This window comes from Ammospiza nelsoni, chromosome 4, assembly GCF_027579445.1.
Source record: "Ammospiza nelsoni isolate bAmmNel1 chromosome 4, bAmmNel1.pri, whole genome shotgun sequence".
NCBI classification, from domain to species: Eukaryota; Metazoa; Chordata; class Aves; order Passeriformes; family Passerellidae; genus Ammospiza; species Ammospiza nelsoni.
Window position 1 is genome coordinate 32724689 of NC_080636.1, and position 24930 is coordinate 32749618.

Consider the following 24930-nt stretch of genomic DNA (forward strand, 5'->3'; position numbering starts at 1 on the left):
TTAGAACATATAACCAAATGTTATTTAATATCTTAAAAAGTAACACAATCCAAAATGGATATTTCACACAACACTACATAAACAACATGAACACAATATTACCATATGGAGGGACTTTCAAATATAGACTTACAAAAATCCCTGTCCTTTTTTTTCCTTTAAATTATTATACTAAGCATGACAAGTAATCATCATTTACAATATGGTACACTGACACAATAAAAACCATGTTACAAATGTGCTGTTATAAATCAGTAACGTTAGGGAAGACATTTCATGAACTGCAATTATTTCATATGAAATACTATACAATATAAACAGAACATCCATCTTGGATGACCTTTACAGCAACCAGAGACCAAGTAATTTTTTAATTTTTTTTTTCAGTGCAAACACATTTATACAAGGCAGTCTTGGCTGCAAAACTCCCTTCTAACATACAGTAAGTCCCACTTGCATTTATTAACTCATTTAAACCTAATGCAACAGCCACATTCAGTCACTCACAGAAAATTACCTGCAGAATTATGATCCCTTTAAACTTAAAATCTCCTCCACACATAAAAGTAACATCTGTGCCAATTACTCCAAGGGCCCTTTCATACATCTGGGTGGGTATCCTTTGGGTGGCTCTAAGTGAGGGTAGTGCACCACGTGGAGAATCACCCTCGCAAGGTGGGGCACGCTGGCAGCTGGCCTGGATCCCGGCTGGGTGGCTGTGCATTCCAGCAAGGATTCAGCCCAGGCTGCCCTGCCAAAGCCAGGTGCATTCCAGCAAGGATTCAGCCCAGGCTGCCCTGCCAAAGCCAGGTGCATTCCAGCAAGGATTCAGCCCAGGCTGCCCTGCCAAAGCCAGGTGCGTGGCCCTCTGCTCAGTCTCTGCCTTTAGAGTCTCGGGGCGGGGGGAGGAACACGGAAACCCTCAGCTCAGAACTGAGCTTCAATGGAGTTAACGACCCATTCCCATCTCTCAGATCCTCAGAGATCAGGGGAGTTATGCCAGATTCACACTCGCATAACTGGAACCAATGTTTAGAGCGCCACTATAAAAGACATGTGATAGTCCCGTTTTCTTCTAGCACCAGCTTGGCTTTTGGTGGGTCCGCTGCATGTGTCGCATGCAGTAATGATGTACTTTACTTATGCTGGGGGGAACATTTTAGATATATAGCCTTTTTTTAAAAGAATTTTGTAAAAAATAGAACTTTTCTCTCTAATACTGTACAGTTTTCTTCAGAAGAGCAAAGAGAATTGTAAACTGTGGGTATGACACCAGATTAGGAGTGCTATTTGCTTTCTCAGCACAACAATTTGAACAAGTGTTTGGGAAAAGCACTAGAAAATGTATTTGAAAAACAAATTTTTAATTAACATGACTGTTTCTAAAACCACTGCTGCCAGTACTCATATGACTGCAAAATTGTTTTTGGAACTGCTAATCCAAGAGTGTCTACAGGGCTGTAAAGTAGTTTCTTGCTTAAACAAACTGAATGCGTCAAAAGAATAATTTCAGAATATAAACATTAAACACTTTGGTTAACTTACTTCAGTAACTTTAAAAAAGCAACTGGTTAATAAATTAGTCTGCAGACTCTTAGCCTTTGCTTTTTCCAATGGGCCGACAAAAAGTAGGGTCAGTGAACTCTGCCTACCTCACAGGCAAGTGCTTCGAGACCCTCAGGCAAAAAGGTGTGATTTAAGTGCAAAGTATTATCTGTGTTCATGATGGCCTCTGAATACTGGTTTGCTTATTCTCTTTCCTAACAATTACTACTGCTGGCAAGCACTTCGGCCACAGTTTTCATTAAAATATTTGTTTTCCAATACATTTTTATTTTTAAAGTTGAGTTAATGTTGTTTCACATATAACAGTCATTTTACAGTGGTGCTGGGAGTCAAATGGCTAATGGTTTCTTCTAAATTTTAACTGAAATAGTTAAAATGGCAAAATTAGCTCAACTGATGATTGTTTATTAATCTGCATCAGGATAATGGTACTGGGTTTGCTGAAAGGTGTTTATAAATCGGGATTTGTATACAATGTGATCTGCTTAGGTTCAACTGCCACTTTCTTCCTTTGGTTTTTGGAAAAATCTTTCTTTCTTCCCTCTTGAAAGGTGGCTTGTTGCAGCTGGCTACTTTTCAAAAGCCAGCTTAATTTCTCTTGGAAACTTGCCCATGTTCTTTGAACAATAGGCACATACCTCGAGTAGGGACCCTAATACTGCTCCCAGCAACGTCAGTGAAAGGCTGTTGGTAATTTCTATAGGAACAAATGTTTTAGATGCACACAATCTAGAGACCAGAGTGCACATCATTAAAGGAAGAGTTGTTTTAACACCCTTGCCAGTTCAGAGAAACCATGACGTACTAATGTTGACAAAGATGGAGGCAGAACAGGGCCCCAAGTATCTGAAGGCTGCCAAGAAAATACCCAGAGTGTCTTCTGTTAAACCCCAAACTGTCAATCATATTTCACAGACTGTAGATGTTTCTAATTTGCTAAATTACAAATACATTTTCAAGTTCTACCAGGCAGAAATTTTAGCAGTAACTGGGGGAGAGGATGGAAGGTTTCAGCCTCCCTTTCACTTTTATCCCAATTATGCAGCCTTGTCAAAGTCTTAAGTGACTCATCTGAAAGCCATCTTTTTAACATTGTAGAAGGAAATTGTGGCAATGGAAACATGATGACTTCATATGCAAGCTTTGACACACAAGAGAACGCCATGACCTAATGCTTCAAAGTTTCTAATCTTGCTTTGTACAATACACTTTTCATGTTGCTGCATTTCATCAAATTCATGGAGGTAGTTATATGTGTAAAAAAAATTACCATAAAAGTAACATGTTGTATTATAATAATACATATTAAGTGTGCAAAATGCCGACAGATTTGTGTTGACCCTTTACAGTTGAACACAACACAGATTCAACCTAATCTAACTCTGTAAACCTTTAAATTGATACATTAGAATGATAGATAAGCAACCACATAATACAAGGCTATGATTTCATCAAAGGATTAGGGTGACATAAAGCACTCAAGCTCCACTCTCGTGGTTTTGTTACCAGAACCTCAAGATGGAATTTTCTTATTTTCCATAGTTGATTTTAAAAGGAAAAAAGAAAATCAAGATTAGAACGTTTCTATTTGAAACTTCTGTTTACATTCCATATTCCAAGAGTCACATTAATATTGGTACAATGCCATGTCAACATTAATATGACATTTATGTTGTCTGCTGGTCTCTGGGAACGTTAGGAAATAACATACTATACAGTTTATAGGTATGTACTATCACATTTTGTTGGAATTATGCCTTCTGTACAACCAGCTGCCTGTACAAATTCTGATTAGCTTATGACAAACAATTATTTCTCTAAAGGTGACACCTGTTTCTGCTCTTCACATTTTAATACTGCCATTAGTACTTTAGATGATCACTGTAAATTTTTTTACCATTTCAACATTTCTATTTACTGAATTGATACATACTACTGATGTCAGAGCTCATCTCAGAAACAAAATCACAGTCAGCCACTGCATAGTATATGACAATTCCCCACAAGAACTCTGACTCTACAGTTCGCATGGAATAAGTACGGCTGGAGTTACATATCGAATAAGAAGATGCATCATGCAAAGCATTATATGGTAATTAGAGCACATCTTGGAAGGTATGGTAAGGCAGAAGGCTAAAGGCCAAGTGACTTTGATAACCAACCAAAAGCACAATAATTTCCTTTGTGTGCACTGAAAGGTCTTATTGCTCCTATGAAATGGAAATTATACACTGAAATAAATGAAAACAGACCTGTGCATTGGCTGTGTATTCTTGACAGAACTGATTGTGTCCAGAGTTAGAAAGCTGTTTCATAAGTAAATGATCAATATCCCATGGTGTAACATAAGGCTGAATTGTCAGTAAAGACTTCCGATCACAATAGAGAACATAAGTGAAGCTCAAATGACTTTGTATACAGAGTAATAAATGTCACCAGAACCTGATGAAAATACTGGGTTTTCATATGTACAGTTGGGTTTCATATCTGTGTACTACAAGAGCTAGACAGGGTAAATGTCCCTTTTCTATGGAACAATTTGGGCTGTTGCACATTTTAGTATCTTTGTTATTATTCCACCAATTCGTCTGTTCTGATAAAAAAAGTCAGTTTGTTGCACTACCAGGTTGCATTAGCAGAATGTGACCCTATACCTAAAATTACTCTTGGAGTTTAACTATCTGTAGAATTTACTCTGCAGTAATTAGCATAGTACTAATTACATTGGAGTAACAGTTTAGGGAGAGCAATTAGGATGTACTGTGCCTGCAGGACTCAGATTTCTACTGCAAACCAAGTGGACACATTGAATTTCTAGAAACCAGACATGTCCATAAAATGGTAAATTGCAAATAACATCCACTGAATAAAAAGGCCGGAAGTTTATAATTCTCTAAATTTTGTTCTCTGATAATCATTACACTGTATGCTATTTTAATAGCCTAATTTAGGCACTCTATTTAATAAGCTACATAAAATAGATTTATGTCCTTCCACTAGAAAGAAATCAATTCTTCAGGCCATACTTGTCATTTATATCATAAAGGATATTTTTGTCCCAAGAAATTAGTTATCCTGATTTCTATATTAATGGCAAGTTGCAATACCAGAAGTGACACAAGAATTAGATTATCTTTTTAAAATAAGTGAATTATACTGAAGACATTTAATATATTTCGTGTCACTCCACATTGTGGCTCCATGACAGTTACATCTTTCCCTTCCCTCCCCACTCCCCCCACTCTGCAAAGGCCCACCTCCTCACAGGTGACTATGGAAGGTCAAGTAGCAGGTCTCATTTAGTAAACATCTCCCGTATTTTTGAAACAAAAGGAGGAGCTGCCTCCCTTCCCACCCTCCATACCTAGAAAAAAAGCAAATCAAAACAAACCCCAAACCTCCTTTTACTCGCTTAACTAGGTATTTGTAAAATTGTGTCACAAAAATGCACAGTGAAAATGACCGATTAGTATTAATAATTCACATATAGAGCTGAGGTCATGACTTGTCATGTTTGGCATTGTTTTTCCTCATGGTGATCCTGGCTGGTTACTTTCAGCAGTGGCTCAGTTTTTGAAGAAAAAAATGATGAACTCTGCAGCAGAGTTTAGCCTCTGACCAGGGGCATCACACATCTGTGGCATTTTTTAAATGAAGTTGGCAACTGCATGGACATTGAAAATGCAGATTACACTTACAGTGTCTAGACTTTCATATATGTGCTCAGTTACAATTAAGTGAAGCAAAAAGTGTACATATTATCCCTACTGCTATTCTGTTGCTACAGAGCCGCAAATGTGAAAAGCAATACCTTGAAATAAAGACTTCTTTGTTGCCCCTAGTCTACATAGCAGCACAGTTTAAGTGAACACTAAAACTGTGGTTGAGATGCTTGCTTTATTTTTCCCCAAAGATGTAAACATCAGTCCCAGTGTGGTAAACTTTGCTGTATAGGATGAGACAGACGATCTGAGGCAGGCTGACTATCAGACACTAGTGACAGAAGCTTGCAGGCAGTTACCAGGTTTCTGCAGTTTCTCAGCCTCGCTCGTGGGCGGGTCTGCAGTGGCTCGGAAGCTGAACGTGGGGCCTGCGCCGCCGTGTGCAGGGCTCAGAGCGGGGTTCTGGCGTCTGTTGCTTTCAACAATACTTGAAGTGTTGGATGCCAGGCTCTCACGAGTACTGGAACGGAAAAGAAATATATATACACACTCATATATGACATGCATATATACCTATGGACCAGACAGGAAAGGAGAACAGGGTTTTATAATGGGTTTCCTGTGTTTGTATGTAATGTCACATCAATGAAACGTCTCATTTTGACAGTACACACATGTTACTCCCAAAATGTGTCCCAGAGGTGCTCAGCAATCATCATACCATAACACAGGTATAGCACTAAGCACAGCTCAAACTGTCACACAGACCATAAGCTGAACCAGTATCAAGCATCTGGATTTTTCACTCAAGGAAATAGCTTCCATCTTGCACTTGGAATTTACTAGTTTTTTTTCCTAGCTGATGTAGTTTTGCACAAAGTAGCTTCATCAAATCAATTCTGTGACTAGGCAGAGTTAGGACAGCAATCATATAACACAGTATCTTCTGTTGTCTCCTCTTCTACCTATGTTTTTGTACACAAAATATTAAATAAAAGTTTTACCTTACATTAAACCCAATGCTTCTAAACCCAACACTGTAATTTTGCTTTGCAGCTGAGATCATCACAACTTAACAAGACAATGAGAAATCTTAACTGCCAGACTGTGATCTTGCCTTGGACAACAACTACTGCTGCAATTTCATTCACAAAATGGACAATGTTCCTTCAGTTCTAACATATAATTTAACCACAAGAGTGACAGAACACTTAGCACTTTTAAAGATTAGGCCTTTTAATGATACGTCTAATTATGAATGCAGAGAAGCTTGTATTTTAGTCTACAGCTTTTACAAAGCTCAGCTATGACATGCTAAGGGTACTTTTATCAGTACTACTGCTTCTGCTGTCTTTACACTAATAAATAACTTTTGCTCTCTAAATAATGTGTGCCTGTTCAGGAACAGATTTGCTTTCAAACATCCATGTGGCCCCCTGGTCATGTACCCTTCACTGTACCCCTACTTCTTTGTAAAATGACATCACCACTTGCTATGGAGATGTTCATAGAATAGATTTAGAGGACTGAATGCAGTTACTAAACAAGCACTAGAAACGAGGATACTAATAACAAAAGTTTCATTGTCAGTTTAAAGTCAACCTAAATTTACCTGCTACTGAAAGGGGTAGTAGCTCTTGCCTGCCTTGCGTGGACCTGACCCTGCCACATGTTTCTGCTGCTTCCCTGACTAAGCCTTGCAGGCAGCCAGACAAATCAGGGACCACTCTCAGTGAAATACTAGCCCTAAGAAAAAATAAAAAAATAGTCCTAGCATCAAGGGAAGAGTAGGAATGCACAGCTTTAAATGTGGCAGGGGAGTGCATGGCATAAGGGAAGTGAAACACTGTTCCTAGTCATCAGGACAGATTTAAATAATCTTAAACTGACTGAGTCTGGAAAATCAATGAGGCTTTTAGGAGAACTCTCATAGATCTTTTAAACTGGTCAAAATGGATGGTACTGATATTCTTCTGTCAATGATTGTTTTATATTCCACAGTTCCAAAGAGCTATGGTGGGTGACACACAGAGTAAATGATTCCTGTGAGCTGCAATGATGTATGGTGCACTTCTCTTACTCATTTTTTAATTCCTCTCCCTCTGCTTTGTAATGAAAATAGATGCAAATCTTAGTTTTCAGAGATGATTTAGTATTGTATCATTCTTTTTGGGACAACCAATTCCAGATCTTCAGACATGCTCAACTCTGATATTACAAAGTGACCATTACAACATGTATACACAAAAACTGCATTGAAAATTTTCCATGCAGAGTAATGTCAAAATTAGCTTTCTTTAGGTGACAAAGGAGCAACAGTATTATATAAGCCCTAAAAATAAAGGAATAAAATTAATAGTGACAGCTAACATTTCCTATATATAACTTGCATAAAAGCAATGCATGAAAAATTGTGAGGTTTTTCTTCCCAATGATGATTAATATCTTCACACATTTTGCACACAAATACTTTGGAAGTCAAATGACCATTGCAAATCTCTTTAACTGCAGCCATTTCATTCTGATTTTTTTTACTGTCCTTTTTTCAATTTATCAGACTTTATTTTTTCTTTTAGAGTACGAAATTCGTAATTTTGATTCCCCAAACAATGTTGTATACTTCAGTTTGAATGATAAGATACCACCCCACCTCAGGAAGCAGAGTTACATAACCAGTGGAAGCTAGAAGAATATACTTGAGGAACATCACTATATGCACAACCTGTTCTTATATTCTTCCCATGGCATCTTCTGAAGGACACTGTCACACCTAGCTGAATCTTACCAGATGGATGCTGGATGCTACTTTGTATTTCCTGGAAAAGAGCTGTGGAGTACATTTTTTATTATAAGGTAGGATAATAAGAACAACATGGTACTTTTAGCCAAAGGGCTGAACTCACCCTCAGTTCAATTTAGTTTTGGAGACTTATGTGAAGAAGTGACCCAAACTCAGCAAAATCCCCAAATTTAATTATTTTCATGCAAAGCTTATCAAAAAGCTTTGAAACATCCTAACTATATGCCAGTCTCCCAAAACAAAATACCCTATAGAATGTTTTGGCTTGTTTTTTTTTTTTAAGCTTACTTTATGTGACCTTGCCAAAAAATGGTATTTGTTAATAATTAAACAATTAAAATTTTTAATAAAAAATTTTCAAAAAAGGATGTGTGGAACACAAATGTAATTGAAAGTTGCTCATCTGTTTCCTTTATGATTTAAACAAGGTGGTATAGCAGCACTAAATCCAGTATGTTCACCACATCCTGTTCTCTTGCTAGCCAAGTTTAACATAAACAGAAATTTTAGCTTTTGTGTAAATAATTAGGGAAGAAAATGTCTACCATTGCATTAATCAGAAACACAAGTTTGATAGAAAGCTAGCGTACAAAACAGTAGTCCAAGAACTGATTTTTCATCCAGCTGACACCCTGTCCTGGAGGGGACTCTCATACTCTGGAGTGAGACAGGCTGAGCAAGAAGCACACACCACAACATACTCCCCCACAAAAACTGACTGCAAGTACAGCACTTCAACTACTGGAAGACATCACATTTAAAGAAGAAAAGTGCAAACAGTTTCACACAACAGTTCTATGTGAGAAAGATGTCAGGCATCTGCAGAACTATCAATAACATAAATTCAAAGCCTTCTCAAGCTTCTTTTTTAGAGCAGACTCAGTGTTAATGGTATGATTTACTCAATTTTTCAGGATTTTTGCTCAGGAAAAAATATTCATTCATTAGAATCTCACTCTAGTTTGATACATCACTGCAAGCTGCATCAGGCTCTCTAATTTCTCTCGTCATTAACATAAGAGGAAGTAACCATCAAATTCAGAGGAATTTCTTCCAGAGTGACAGGACTTCGACTGAAATTGAAATTTAGTCCTGTGTATGAACAGGACATCCTTCACATGCCTGAGAGCCTTTGCTATTGATGTAAAAAATATACATACTTCTGAGGAATAAGAACACCATTTATAGGGGAAAATAAAAAAAAGTGACCAAAAACCAAACCAAGGAAAAAAAAAACAAAAAAAAAACAACAACCCACAAAAAACCCACCAAAAAAAAAAAAAAAACCACAACCCCCCCCCCCTTTTTTTTTCACATAGTATAAAATCAGTCTTGGAGGTTTTATTTTTAAACACAGGCAATAAATAATTTAAGCTTAAGTAATCCACTCTAAGAGAACTACTACTGTACATTATTTCTGTGTTCTCAGAGTCATTGTTCTGAACTCTGATGAGTTGCTATGCAGGCCAAACAAAGCAGGTCATGCTCCATTCCATCAAGGACTGCCAAAGGTCAGACAGACAAGGAAGAAGGCTAGCATAAAGGATTCTTGAACCTGGAAATGAACTTTTGAAATCTCCAGGGCAGGGAATTCACCAACAATTCTCTCCTCCCTACATTTCTAAGACTTCTAGCACACTGAGACTTCCATGATGCCTGAAATCCCTGGAACAGTAATTACTAAGCAGCACCACCACATGCAAACATCCGGACTCTCTTCCCAAGTATCTTAGACAAGGCACCTCTCTCTCAGCAGTGCTAAGTCACATCTCAAATATCAAGTTCAAGTATCCTGAGCACTTTTAATTTGTAGAGGGAGTGGCTATTCCAGTTTCACCAGCTTGAAATTGTGACTAGATACACTTTAATAACTTTTGAAGAAAACAAACAAGGAAGCCCAAACACAAAACAACATAATTTGTTTTTCTTTTTGGCTGAGCCAAAGATTATGCCACCTGGTCATGCCTAGTCTTTCCATTAGTCTTGTTGATAGTGCCTTAGAGGGAAAGGGAAGAGTATGCAGGAGCTCATCCCTTTTATTCTAAAAGCAAACACAAGTTTAATATAGAAAAAGAAGGATACAGGGAGGTTTTCTGCAAACAGAAAATGAACTAATACAGAGTCAATGCCGCCAGTGGTCACTGGTTTCTTACTGTATGGTGGGAAACCCATATATCTGAATAGAGGATTCCAGAGCTATAGAAAAAACACTGTCTGAAAATGTGTGAAATTTTTAAATACAGCCCTACATTCTGTCACCAATATCACACACCCATAAAACCATAAATGGAACTTGCTAGTCTGTAAAGCTGCAATGAATGTGACAGTCCTACCGTGGAGAGTTGAACCCGCTGTCCACAGTAATGCTGCTGCTGTCCATGCTGTCCAGGCGGGCTGAGTGAGTGGCTCTCTGGTTGTTGCTATTTTCTGTTTCCTTCGGGGTGAGAAGAGTAAGATTCTTCTCAAACTTTCGCTGCAGATCCCTTTCCTTTTCTCTCTCTAGGAGCCATTGCATGGTACCAACATCATCCCTGTTCTTTTCTTCCTCAGCATTTTTGTTGGTTCCTTCCTCTGAGTCATCATCATCAGATACGTTGTAGTAGTCAAAGGAGGCCTCCTGGTTCCCGGCTGTCTCCTGCTGTCTCTGAGAAACAGGCATGACTTGTGTGACTGAGGTTACCATCGCTTGTTCAAGTTTCTCACATCTGACAGGCAATGTGTCAGAGGGGGTCTTTTGATGGGGCTTTAGCAGAGGCGTGTTAGACTTATGATAACTATTCACAGAGAGAGTGTTGTGCAGAGGCTTAAAGAGTGTATCCTTGCTAAATATTTCTTTCCTTTTATCAAGGCTGCTTGATTCAGTGCTATGATGCTGAACCAGCCGCCCGTTAGCAATCACCTCTGCAGTTTGGCCAGCAATCACTGAACCACTGCTTGGGCCCTTTGGGGACTCCTCCTTGTGCACCCCAGGCTCCCTAGCAATATGTTGAGACTGTCTTTCTGTGGGAGTCATTTTTTTTAGCCCATCAGTCCCTGTTAGTGTATCATGATCCTCTTTATTCTTTCCCAGTAGTGATGGAGCGGTAAGCACAGTCTCACTGGATGTGTTGCACTGAAAATAGTCATCAACTGCAGATTTTGTTGTGCAGGAGTTGAGCTCACTATATGATGGCAAATTCTCTGTAGGCTTGCCTTGTTCCAATAGGCTACAAGAACTGGGGGTTTCTGCACTGCCCCCGGCTATTTCAGGGATGCAAGTCTCTTTGTAGCTTGCGGATGAAATCAGAGCCCTTTGATGACTGAGCGACTGAGATGGCCTTAAGGTACTATCATCAATGTAGGTTTGGCTAGTTGTTTGGTCATCTGGGCTACAGCCTTCACCTATATCTTCAGGTGTGCCTAAAGTAGCTGAGCCCAGAGGTCCCTTGGAGTTATCCATGGATCTAGACCTTTCTTTAGCCTTACTGGACCGCTCATTCCTTGATCGTCTATCCTGCGTATGGCTGTGGCTCCGATGGACCTTGGAGTGGGAGCTTCCCCTGGAAGGTTCAGGGAAAGGCATTTCAGTTCTTCTTTTGGCCAGTTCACCAGACACATCCCACTCTGGTGTCATGGGAAAGTGAGATTCAATCATGTTAGGATTGCTGTGCATTATATAATTATCTCCCTTGTGTTCTATTATAAAACACCCTTCCCGTGGGGATCGAGTCAAGGGATCATAGAACTCATACTCCCTTTCAGCAGGTATATCCAAATGAGAGCCATCTGATGGGTCTCCTTTGGACACCCGGGTCTTGCTGTGCGACCTCGATTTCCCATGAGACTTTCTATGATTCCTGCTCTTTTTACTTCGTCCACTGTGGTGAGCTGAAGACCCTGCTTTGCTTCGTTGAGCTTTTTCTTCTTCAAGTTTCTTCATTAGTGCAGTGTGTCTCATGACATTTTCCACAGTCAAGTCTGGGTTAATGCGCCTAATAATCTCCATTTCTACCTCTCTAGGTATAGTGGTAGGGGTGTCCTCGTCCCTCAGCGGCCACTCCTCTGGAGGAAACTGGGCAGAGAAATTTGCCAACTGTTTGGTCTTATCCTTCTTAAAACTTAATCGGAATAATTTGAGTCCAAATTTCTTAGACTGCTTTTCTACATCCTTAGGCTTTGTGAGTGTCTCTGATTTATATGAAAAATTGACAGTACTTTTACTTTTCTCAGTAGGTGGGACCTGACATAATGAAGGAGGACAGTATGAGTCTTTACAGTCTTTTGCTGATTTCCTCTGTAGGGTGGATGCATGCATGCTGTGCATGTCTTCTCTGCAACAATGGCAGGAGTCGCAGTGGTTTTTGGGTAGTGTTCGGTCCCTGACACATCCCGAGGTGGAGGGAGTTATAGTTCCTTGTTGTGGAGAGGTACATTGAGACCTGTCAGGTATCCTCTCATCCAAATGGTACCATTTACTGTTAGTTCTTATGAGAGATGGCGTTATAAAGTAAGTCTGTGGGGTTACAATGAAATAACCATCTGGAGTTGGGTATATTTTCCTCTCCCGTACAAGCATGTTCAAAGTATGTCGAAGGATTTCTGGACTGGGTGTTGGAACTCCTAGAAATAACAGTAAACACATATCAGGAAGTGCATAAAACTGTGTAGGACTCTCTAGTTTCCCCCTTCCCAGCAAAAAGCTAGTTTTCCCAATGTGCAAGCCGAATATGCTGAACAAACATAAAGCGTTTTGTTAGGTATTCTCTTCTCCGTTTATTTTTCCACTTATCTCCTACACTTCAGACCTATCAATTATTAATTAAATAGTAGGCCATTAATAAAGAGCTAAAAGAAAACCCCAAGAGAACTTCTGCACTTTCAATGTGCAGGTGATCTTCAGCTAAGAGATGGAATCACTGAAAACCAGAATGTCAAGGGAAATATTCTACTTTTATTCTTCTTCCAACAAAGCATTTATATCCAAATTCACAAGAACTATTCTTATAACACCTTGTCACATATAAGGCAGTAGGTATTTGTTACTTTGGATGACTAAGCTGCTTTTCCCACAGAATACTACACCGAAAAAAAACCCCCAGTTCCTTAAACTGTCCCTTTATCACCAACCTGATTTAACTGATTTGCTCTCCCATTAAAATATGTTTCAACCATATCAACTGCTTCAAAACAGAGACATTCTGAATGATCCCATTCATCTTACCCAGAAAGTCTTTTCCATCAGGCTGGAAATTACAGATTTAGCTCCCAAAAATTTGCTTCTCAGAGTTCCTTGTCTTTCAGGTGAGATGTGTGGGACACTATCTAAGTGCATGTATTGCATACCAAGAGAGGGACGAGTATGACTACCCCACATCAATGGCATATGATACACTTGGCACTGTGAGCCACATCCTTCCCATTACCAGTGCACCTGCTGGATTCAGTGGTGCTGACCAAGTCTTCAATACTTCATTAGATAAAACACTAAGTTGCATGTTGTGTATAGGGGTAAGTTCTATCTAGAGCTAAGGAAAAAAGAACTTTAGTTCACAAACTAGTTTTAAAAAGTTTGTTTATGCTGAATAAAAAATTAAAATACTTCCATGTTATAAGTGGAAAAAGCTATCTTCAATCAATACATTTTGTTTAACTAAAAAGCATTTTAATTCTGAGTACTAGTCTGGTTTACATTTTTAGAACTAAGGACTTTTTTTTCAAACATTTGGATGCTCTATTTTGAACAGAAAAAGTTGAAATTATTTATTCGGGGTCTTAGTTTTAAACAAAAGTAATTTAGGAAAAAAAAAAAGAATCAAAGAGCAACTTAGTTTGGAAGAGAACTCATGAATTAATCTGGTTAGCATCTCTACTCAAATCCTGGCAAATTTAGATGAGGCTGGTCAGGACCTTGTCAAGTCAAACTCTGTCTTGAAGAATAGTATTTCAATGCATGCAAAAACATTTCAGTGAAGCATCTGCTTTTTTACAGAAACACTTCATGGAGAAATCTCAGCTGGGGTACCTGCCCCAAACACAGCATCTCCAGGGGCACACAGAGTCCGGTCACCAACTCTTCTCCAACATGTCAAAGGCTGGAGCCTGTAAGCTCACTGATCTCCTGATGACAGCAAAACCCATTAAAAACAACAAGAAAAAGAGAATTTGGACTTATCCTGTGTCTTGCAACTGAGTTGGAGGCAACATATTCTTACATCTGACTCTGAGTGTTGTTTGAACTTAGAGACATGACCATACTACTCATATCCATAACTAAAATTTTAAAATGGAACACAAAGGGTTAGGAACAACACGGACATGAGTGAAAGCAGTTACAGCACAAAAGGCACCAGGAAGAAGTACACAGGGACATGTGCTGGTTTTGACTGGGATAGAGTTAATACAGCTCATCCACCATCCACAGGGCTGAAATATTTGGGCCACTGTGGACACAGGAAGTGAGAGGCCAAGATACCATATCATTTGAGAGCACAAATGAGAATGAACATTAGAAAAAAAATATGGAGAATCAGGAGCTTGCATTTTCTTCCTTTTTCATGCAGGTGTCCACAATTTCTGTAATAATCTGAGTGAGAGTAACAAAGATCCCCAGAACCTCTAGATGAGTTAACATGCCAGAAACAGCAACAGGTGGGAAAAGCTAAAATCCAGAGAGCTGGGGGAAAAAATCTAGCCCAGAATTCTGAATCTCTCTGAACTAAGTAGACAATATGCTGGCTTCCTGTGGATTATGAGGCAGAGCAGGCTGTCCTCTGCATGAGCTTTTGATATCACACAGGAACATGAAGAACGATTTCAATCCCTGTAACAACTCATGGTCACCTAACTCTTCATTCCTGCAGTGGAGCTGCTGTGTCTGCTTGGGCAACGCCACCCCTTTGACATTATGGTGTGCATCACAACAAGACGTGGATGACTGCAAAACTCAAGCTCATTTGTTTCTCCATCCTGTGCTGAATAGGCACTGCAGGGTCCAACCATGGTCCAGCTCAGGTGCACCTGCCCTGCAGCAGCCAACCTCTCTTCCTTCCCCTACACAAACAACCTGCCCCACCCATTGCACTCTTCAGAAGCTTACAAGTAAAGACTTCAACACATACTTAGCTTTGTGAGAAGTTTTCATCCTTATTTTACTAAAAAGACTTTTCTTAACATACTGTTTCAAAAACATCACAACACAAATAAAAGGGATGAAAGTACTTCTCCTGGGAGCTCAGAGAAAAGTTAGGGAAAAGGATTGAAATAGATGTATTGATGTTTTACAGCAATTTAGGCAAAAATGCACTGCAAATACATGGCAAAAATAATAATATGCATTTTTCACCCAGTAAACCATAAGGGCTACAATGTGTTGGGTAAGTCTCTAAACACTGGATACACAGTAATTACATTAATTGAGTAACTCCTATGAATGGAGAATGTGCAGATAAACACCAAGGAAAAAAAATCAGCATGCCTGGCAGTCAATGATGCTGTAAAGTTAATTGTGTCAGCCTTCTCTCTGGAGTTGAAGCCTATCACTTTTATCACTCCCAGCATACAGTCCATGCTGTGGTTCACTAAGCCAGCGGGGATGACAGCAGATGCAGATCTTGGAAGCTCAGCACTGTCAACTAAGGGTAGCTATGGGTTTTATGCCAAGCTCTTTTAGGTACTTACAAAAGCAGAAACAGACCCAAACTCAGCTTCGGCTTTCCTGCATGCAGACAGGAGCAATGACATTAAAAAAGGAATAATGGGATCCAGAGTGAATATAGATTTCTTGGCTTTCTCAAGACTTTCCTCTTTAAAGCAATCTGCCCCCCCCCGCACTCAAAGGTCTCCTTATGGTCTCCCTTCCTCCATTAAATAGGAACAAGGGAAAAAACCCCAGTGACTTACAGATTCCAGCCCATAAAATATTGCATGACAGCAGTGGTGTTATTTAAGATTATGTAGTGGTTTAATAATTCAAAAGCAGAAACTGTCTGGACACTGAATCATCAGACATGTACATTTTCTGTATCTCAAGAGAGTCTACTATGCCATCCACTGAGCTTCCAGACAGAAGATTATGTCTTGTTTGCTGCTCACAAAGAACACTGACCTAGAGTGAACCCAGTTAACGTAAGACACTTCTTTTAAGTGCTACACATATAATTCATATATTTAAAGAGTGAAGTTATAAAGGTGATTGTCAGAGGAATTTGCCAGCTTTCAGAAAACTGCTTGCTTCAAAAGTAACCTAGGCCAATACACACGTATTTTCTACACTGAAATTTTGAAGGTCTTAAAATTATTTAAACGTGTATGTACACAGAACTGGTGAGGAAAAAAAAAAGAAGACAAATATCCTTATTAAAGGCAGCACAGACTAAGGTTTGATGTTGTCTTTGTCCAGGTTCATACAGATAAGAGGGTCTGGTTGCCAAACACAGAACAGGGGTTACATTCTTAGCTCCTTATACTGGATTTCAAAGATTTACATTTAATGTATGGGATTTAAACCATGGTCAATAAATTACAAAGCAGGGCTGTACAAACATCACATTGTTTAATTCTAAGTTAGAATAATGGAAGCATGTGCAGGAGCAGCCCTCTTGCTTTTTTGAAAACCCAACAAATAACAAAAAACACAAATAAAATGTGCATTATCAATACAAACTTTTTGAATAAAATAAATTCATGAAAAATACATCTGAAGTAGTACTTAAATGGTGTTAAATCTGCTAAAATGATTTTCTCCTGAGCTGATGCTAAGGCTTAACAAGGGATAAAAGAAATACTCTGATTGGCTCATGAAATACTAGTTAAAGATGTGGAGTAGTTGCTATGTGATGTTATAAATAATTAGCATACCTTATTTCAGATAGAGCCATGGCCCAGATTTATGCCTGCACAATGGCTCAGCAAACTAGAGGGCTAGACAGCAACTGTAAGAGCCTGCACTGAGCAAAAAGGTTTATTATTCTTAGGCACTTTTGAAAATAGCATCTGGGGTCTTAGGAAATTTATCTTCACCATGAAACGCAGTGAAGCATCTGTTCATTAAAGCACAAACAACACAGGCAGACAAGTGCTGCTACAGGAAGAGATACAGAGAGGTTACGTGATAATAACAGACACATCTACAGTGGTAATGCTCTTCTCTCCCTCAGAGCATCAGCACCTAGCTAGGAAAAATAAACTATCAGAATATGAGAGGACATATGAGAGGCTATTTTGCAATAGCCACAAAGAATACAAAGGCTCAAAAAGGTACAGATTATTTATTACAGGGATTTGGGCAGAAAAGTGAAAAGTGTCAGCACAAGAAGTTCTTTTTATTGGAAAGGAGAAAACTTTTGGATAATCCTCATACACTGAGAGAACATGTATGCTTGCTATATTAAATATGTCATGGCTGGGAGAAAAAGGCATTTCTCTAGTGAAGGGGAAAAATTGGTCAACAAAGGGTGAATTTTTTTTCTTCAAATAACTTTATCTACATTTTGGGAAGTGAGGCCCTCCCCTTTTTTTTTCTTTTTTTTTTTTTTAATCTCAGACTTGAGAAATTCACATGTTAATGGCTAGTGGAAAAAAAAAAAAGGCAGCAAGAGACTATGTGCTAACTTGCCTCAGGCTTTGTCTGAGCAATGTCTACAAAATAATCCAGCCAGCTGAATTATTTTTCATGTTTGGCTCTGTCTAACAAGAATAGCACAACACACCAAGTGAACTGATAATCATGCTCCCAGGAAACTCAAGGCATGTCACCAATAAATTATTATTTCCACCATGCAAAAATGGTTATATAAAAATATTGATCAAATAATTGAAAAAATACTTGCAATCTATGAAATTCTTCTAGTACATAGCATACATAGAAAAGATAACTTGGGAAAAAATCATCAAAATTAATTAAGAGAATTACAATAGTGAACTTTGCCTTCTTCACATTCTAGCCCTTACAATTTTTACCACTATTTTCAAAATCAGCCTGATAAACAAAACTACAAATAGGGAGATAAAGCCAGTATTTACAAAATATGCTTGCAGTACTTTTTTCAAAGTGCAATAATTAAACGTCAGACAATTGTTTATTCCAAACATAGCACTCAATTGAGAATTATTTTTTAAATTCTCAGAACTCAGCATCACTTATAGCAAAAGACATGTAAATTGCAAGGCTTATAGTAACTCTTGCTCTAAAAGGTAAGCAAAAAAATTCCAGACATCAAAACATGGCTGTGGTCGGGCTGCCTAGATGAGACCAATGCATCAGTAGTTTTCCTACTGAGGTATTTTTAATTAGCTACTTTTTGTAACTATAAATAGGTACAATGGAGAAGTTTCTCAGCTACTTTAGAGAACTGTAAACTCAGACACAGAACAGATAAACATCTTGCTCAGGATCATACAAAGCACAAATGAAGAAGTTCTGTTCTCTTGAGCAGTAAATCTCTGCCCAGCGCCTTAGTGCCTCAATGCAAAAAGTCTCTACAAGATGCATTTTGCATGATTCACCCACTCCAGATACAGCCAGCAGAGAAGCAGCATGTTCAAGAATACATTCTTGTTACAGGATTCCCTTTTTGTGGTGTCACAGTATCTCTAATCCGAGGCAATTTCCATTTACCATTTGATAAATATCAAATGCTGACAAGAATACCTTCTGAACAGTACATTTGTGTATGTGAACACAGCAAGTGCATCTATAGCTCTCCAAAACTTTTAGTTTAGTCATGGAGAGAGATGCCTTTTTTGTTGCTGTTTTTCAAGCAAGGGCAGTGCAGAAGCAAAAGTCAGAACTGTGTCCAGGAAGGATCTGAGAACTCTTGGAAAGCAGGCTAACACAGTCCTTTTACTTTAAATTAACCTCCCACAGAAACAGTCATATCATTGTTACTGGACTCTACTACTTGCATCAGGCCACACATTGAGAGCCTGTTCTAGGTGAAGGAAGACATGCAGATGTGTGGGAAACCTGATCTTTAGAAGGGAGGTCTCTACATGAGGTTACCTCTTCAGAGGCTGGACAATGACACTTCAGCTGGTTGAATGATGCCAACACAACCCTTATGAGTTACTGCAACCAGCTTGAAAGCCACAAGGTGAAATGAGTTTCTCTGGCTATATCACATCATGCTTTGTTCTCCATAGTTATTAAAGAAGCCCTGCACTCCTTTAGCTATGATGATAAAAAAGGTTATTTTATGAGAAAAAAAATCACAAACAAGCTTATTCTGATACTGTCTGAAAAAAGAAACAAGCCAATATTTTGTTGTTTAGTACACCAAGTATTTTTTATTACTTATATGAAGTCAGGAGTTTGTTCTGCAAAATGCATTCCACTTGAATGATCTTATCAAAGAGAACTCAATTCTCTATATGTTTAAGGATAAAGAACAAGTTCCAAGATTAGAACCCTATTGTCCCTTTTACTTTTGGTTAGAATGTCAGATGAGTCAATATTGCCATCCAGAAGGTACTGAGGATTCTTTAACTGCCTTTTTACAGCCATGTGCTCATCTGACTGATGATTTATGAATGACTGGTTACCTGGGAAGCAGGTGGTTAGGTGCTCCATTAGTGCTTCTTGTGTGACTTGTTTCCGGGCAGAGTTCATTGCTGAGATGGCCAGGCAAAGGATTTCCCCAAGTGGAATAAACTGTGACTGAGTGATGGGAGACATGCTGATGGGTGATACATCACCTGTAAAAACACAAAAGATGTGCAATGAAGCATTTTGTTCAAAAATCTGCTCATAGCACAAAGAGGTAGAGATACAGCTGGTGAAAATTCAGAGATCTCTAGTTTTTGTACTGAGCTGGGTATAAAACCCTTACAATAGAGAACCATCCATCAGCTTATTTCAAAACTTAAGACACGGAGAAATTTGGAAAACGGGAGATGCACACTATGCAGACATAGCTTCTCAAAGTGTACAACTGACAGACTCAGGAAAATGGCAATAAATTAGCACTCATGGCTGCAAAACCTCCTCTTAACATCCTACTAGGTAACTGCACAAACATAACAGTTGCATATATTTCTCTGGACATAAAAGGGGAAATTTCACTCCCCTTCCAAAGTATAGATCACCCACCATTCCCATTTGATATAGTATTTTTTTATTAATAGTAACAAAGATTAAAAAAATGTTGCTAATTTAATGAATAACATTTTAACTCAGCTGATAAAACACAGAACTCTTTAGAGGCCCAAAAGCATCAAAACACCTTAAGACTGATACTCTGAATAAACCTCTCCTGGATCTACATGCCAATATATAGTTGTACAAACTATATATTTTTTAGAAGAGAAGTTTTATGGTTTCAGGATGGCCTGAAAATTGAGTTTGTCGTAACTTTTCTTATGTTGTCTTACACACTATTCATTAACCTACAGTTTAAAAAAATCATTAAAAGATCTTAAAGTTATGGGAGAAATTACAATTTGATAATACTGGCATGACTACACATATACAAGGCCATTTTAACTTGTTTTATCCAAGTACATAAATCTTTGATTCTGCTCTGTAAATCTTCCTGAAGTGGTGACAGCTCCCCAGTGATGTCAAAGAGAGAAAAGCAACAGGCTAAAATATTTTCCTTGCCAGTGAAAAAGGAATAATAAGGAGTAACAGACAGAACAAAGGGCACTTAATTATGAATCCTATTCTGCCCACAGGTCAGTAAATAACCAGGGATTAAGTTCTACCTAAATGGCTTTGAAATGTCACAAAAATCATCTTATTTCTGCTGTCACAGAGCAACACCTTGTGATCTCACCATGAATCAAATTACTAGAAATTAATTAAAATTCAAATTTTCATTCTCAGTTCAGAAGATCTAATATTTGCCCCATTAGTTCTATATTCCTATTATGTCTACTAAGCAAGAGCAGCAGCTTCCAAAATTGATTATCAAAATGCATTCACTCTGGCATTATACTCAGCACTTTGGTGGGAAAAAATTGGTGAGTAGTAAACTGCATAGCTGTCTCAGCGAGACCTATGAGCAACATTTTTCAATCACAAGCTCTACAATCTGCTCTACAGCAGTGATACACATTATCCAAGGCACAAGAATGATTTAAAACAACACATTTGTGCTACGCTATCTCCTGATTGCTTTTGCTTAATCAGGCCTGACCAGATCAATGCTGCACTCCCTTCCCAGCACAGCAGCATTCCTCCCCCTTCAACACAGCGAAGCCTAAGATCCTACTCATTCTTATCTGACCACAGAATTATGACCTTAAAATATAACATTCTCTGGACGTGTTTTTACTCAAATACACCTAAAAGCTCCTGCCCCATGCATTACAGAGAACAGCAAAGAAGATGACACACAGCTTACAGGGAAACATGAGAGATATGTTCCACATGATATGGGAGCAACACCATTTGTTCCCTCATCATTTTGGTATGGATAAAGAACATCACAGTTATTATATTGCTATTTACTAATAATTATCTCTGCTGTCAGTTTAAACTCGTTCATAGACAAATCTTTGTAATCAGCCAGACACATAAGTTTACCAACTTTGATCACCAGTCATCATACACTTTGTATAGAAGATCAGTTTCTTTAATGATTAGTTTCATGTCTAAGAAGCATCAGAATTAAGGTAAGAATTATGTAGATTTAGCTAAATAATATAAGAAACGACTGTCTTTAACCAAAGATTATGTCATGGGTATCCTTGGGAGAACTACTAAATTAAGTTCAGTGCAATGTCAGACAGATTGGCATATAGTGGCCACAGCTGATAATCTTACCAAGTTCACAGGGCACTGAAATGGGCTCTCTGGTGTCCTGGTTTTGCTGGGACAGAGTAGCTTTAAGGGCATCCAGGTAAAGGGCAGCAATTCCGTAATTGTTCTATCTGTATCATCAAAGACCTGGCAATTTCTCAAACCTAAGCAGCCTGGCAGGAGTATCCCTGTGCCTGTTCCCAGCCATGCACCCTCACTGCCACCTACACAGGTGCCAGGACAAGACAGCAGGAGGAAGACTTCTTCCTTTCCCTGGCATGGGAATGATCCATTCACAGCTAACCACAATGATACGTAGGATGTAGAGAAGGGGCCATAATACCATAACCAGCCTCCTGAAGTGGGAAAGGGACTCAAGGAGTTCTATACCCGAAGCTTTGCTCTGCAGCCTTGTAGTTGCCCACGGAGGGATGCTTGGACAACAACTCAGAAACCAGTTGCTCTGCTCATGTCCAGGAGTAGCCCATCCCTCTGCCATGACTGCCAAGAACCTGCATAAATCCACCTCTGAGATCACTTCCAGCTGGGACTTGTTAACTTAAAACTGGCTAAGTACAAGCTAAGAAATAATAAAATTTACCTGATTTTAGTAACTTCCCACAATTCTCCCTTTTAAAGTAGGCCTTCAGCAAGGAATTGCTTTCTAGGTTAGTGAGCAGAAAACACTCACTGACCCCCTGCCAGGAGGGCTCTTGTCACCAGGAACAAGCGAGGGATTTCACTGAAATACTAACTATAGTTCACATAATTCCTCAATATGAAACATTCAGTAGTGGCTCCTCAATGTTAACACAATTTCTAGCACAGCATGTTATAGTTTGTATACCAGGGTAATGCACACCCTGCTTGCAAATATTTGGGAGCTTAACAACCATTTAATTAACAACAAAGATTACTATAATTGCCCATTAAATTTTAACTTAAATGGCTCTAAATGAAATAGAGATGTTTAAAAAATATTGGTTTACGTGAGGGCCTTTCTGGTTTGTAAAGGAATACCGTGAGTTAAGCCTTATTCCTTTCCACTGAGTGCTCCTCAACCTTCTTCATTATGGCAAGGAAACTTGTTTCAGCTCTGTTGTGATAGAATGATCTCCACAGCTTGTTGTTCATAACTGTCTCCTAGAGATAGTTACTAGCTCTTGTTTCAAAAGGCTAGCACAGATTTTGAGCAGACCTAGTGACAGAAAGCCAAACTCCCCTCACTCAGGGAAGCTCTAATTTGCCAGATTTTATCTTGACTGTCCCGTGGCTCTGGGAAATCACACACACTCTGTGGTTATAGTTAAGTCAACAAACTTCTTTGATGCACGGTAACAGCAAATATCTTGCATCTATGAGATAATATAATACATTAACATCAATTACACACATAAATACTGTTAGGCTGTTGAACAGAAGGTTTACTACAACTTCTTTAGGAAAAGATCTGCTAAAAAAAAAAAGCGGCAAATATGCTTTTCCTAATTTTTTTGAAGACCACATCACTTACATCTAGCATATGGCTCCTGTTAGCTCTGACTGATGCTTGTCTCAAGCAGCTTTCTTTTGAAATCAAATTACTAGCCTCAACTTTCATATGTTTGTGTTCCCAATTATATGAAAACTAGAGCTCAGAGAGCAGTTTTCACCAGCTGACTGCATGTTTTGTTTAAATATGAGATATATACATGTATATATAACTTCAGCTCTGTTTCTACAATGTCTTTCCAAACCTCTCTCTAAATAATTAAAAAAAAAAGTTTTCTAGAATTCTTGTATAAGGTGACATTTTAAAGAATGTCTAGGCACATAAGAAACAGTGAACGGGATTTGTATCACTGGCCTGGGGGGAAAATTATTTTTATTACTTAGAAGAAAAGATAATGTAGCACATAAAATAAACACTTAGCTCTTATACAGCACTTTTCTTCAGTGGTTTTCAAACACTCTGAAAAACTGGGAACCATAACTATCCTTAACATACAGATGAGAAATTGATGGTCTAACATAGCTGAACACACATCCTGAACCCATACCAGCCAGAACTTTTCCTGTGCCAGTGTATCTAGTGTGTCTGTTCTCTGCAAGTCTGGGTAACACCATTTGAGAGAAAATGCTGATACATGGTACAGCATGGTACAATCACATTATTAGTGATTCTACTGCTGGAAAGAAGTGACCTGGAAGTCAAACTCTTTGTCTCATGAACTTTGCATAAAGATTACTTGAAAAATCACCTCTTGACTTACAAATGGAACCAATTCGGTACAACCATTGTATATGAATTAAAGAAATTAGAATGCAAAATCATACTATATTAGAATTTATACACCCTATTTCTCTGAAACAGGGAAGAGACCCTCTGATTTACACATTGCATCCTGTAAAGTACAGCCCTTCTTTAGACACTCAACACCTTTTTAATCTTTTGTTTCTTATGGCCCAAGACAACCTTTAAACACAATTTTTAGCCTGGTTTACACAGGCTAAAATGAGGCTTGCACAATCACAATCTGGGTGTTTGTATGTGTCAGGGAGATTGAGCCTCACTAGACAAGAGCAGGGATTCTAAAACAAGTGCTTGCTACACTTGTATAGATGTATACTTTGTATAGATGCTACACATTACATCTATACAGAGCTTCAGGCATAGCAACCCCCCACTACACAGGACAGAATCCAGTCAAAAAACACTTGACAAGGGAAATCTGACTTCACTTCTTTTGCTGATTACAGAACTACATTATTAATCAGAAAACATCAAGCTAGAGCACAGTAACTTCATGGCATCTCATGATTACAGTGGTGACTGCAATAGAAATCCCCTACAAAAATTTTCTTGCCAACAGCCTGTTGTCATCAACACTTGTCTATGATTTCATTCTCGGAATAACTACAGAAAGGTCATTTTCTAACAAAACTACTTGTAATGGGCAACGGAGGGCCTAGAATATTATCTTTTTTTCCCCCCAATAATACTGAAAGTAAAAGGTCTCTTCTAGAAAAAGTACACTTTCAGATTTACTTAATGAAGGGACAGATGCTGAAGAATTTACATGTCTGGCCTGGGTTGCACAATTACCCAATTTTGCCCCAAACCCCAACTTGACTGAATTATGCTAATTAAAGAATACTTTGTAAGCAGATGCAGCAAACCTACTCTGATGTGAATTCACAACAAG

At 38.6% G+C, this 24930-nt stretch overlaps 1 protein-coding gene across 3 annotated transcripts in view; it reads right to left on the reverse strand.

The window, feature by feature from the left end:
- The window catches only part of STOX2 (storkhead box 2), a 71442-nt gene continuing 46512 nt past the window's right edge, over positions 1 to 24930 (reverse strand). For all 3 annotated transcript variants that reach the window (XM_059470065.1, XM_059470067.1, XM_059470066.1), the window contains 3 exons: positions 19546 to 19698; positions 10362 to 12627; positions 1 to 5748 (listed from right to left, as the gene is read on the reverse strand). In XM_059470065.1, the coding sequence (XP_059326048.1) occupies positions 5553 to 5748; positions 10362 to 12627; positions 19546 to 19698 (2615 nt within the window). In that variant the 3' untranslated portion in view covers positions 1 to 5552. The remainder of the gene's footprint in view (positions 5749 to 10361; positions 12628 to 19545; positions 19699 to 24930) is intronic.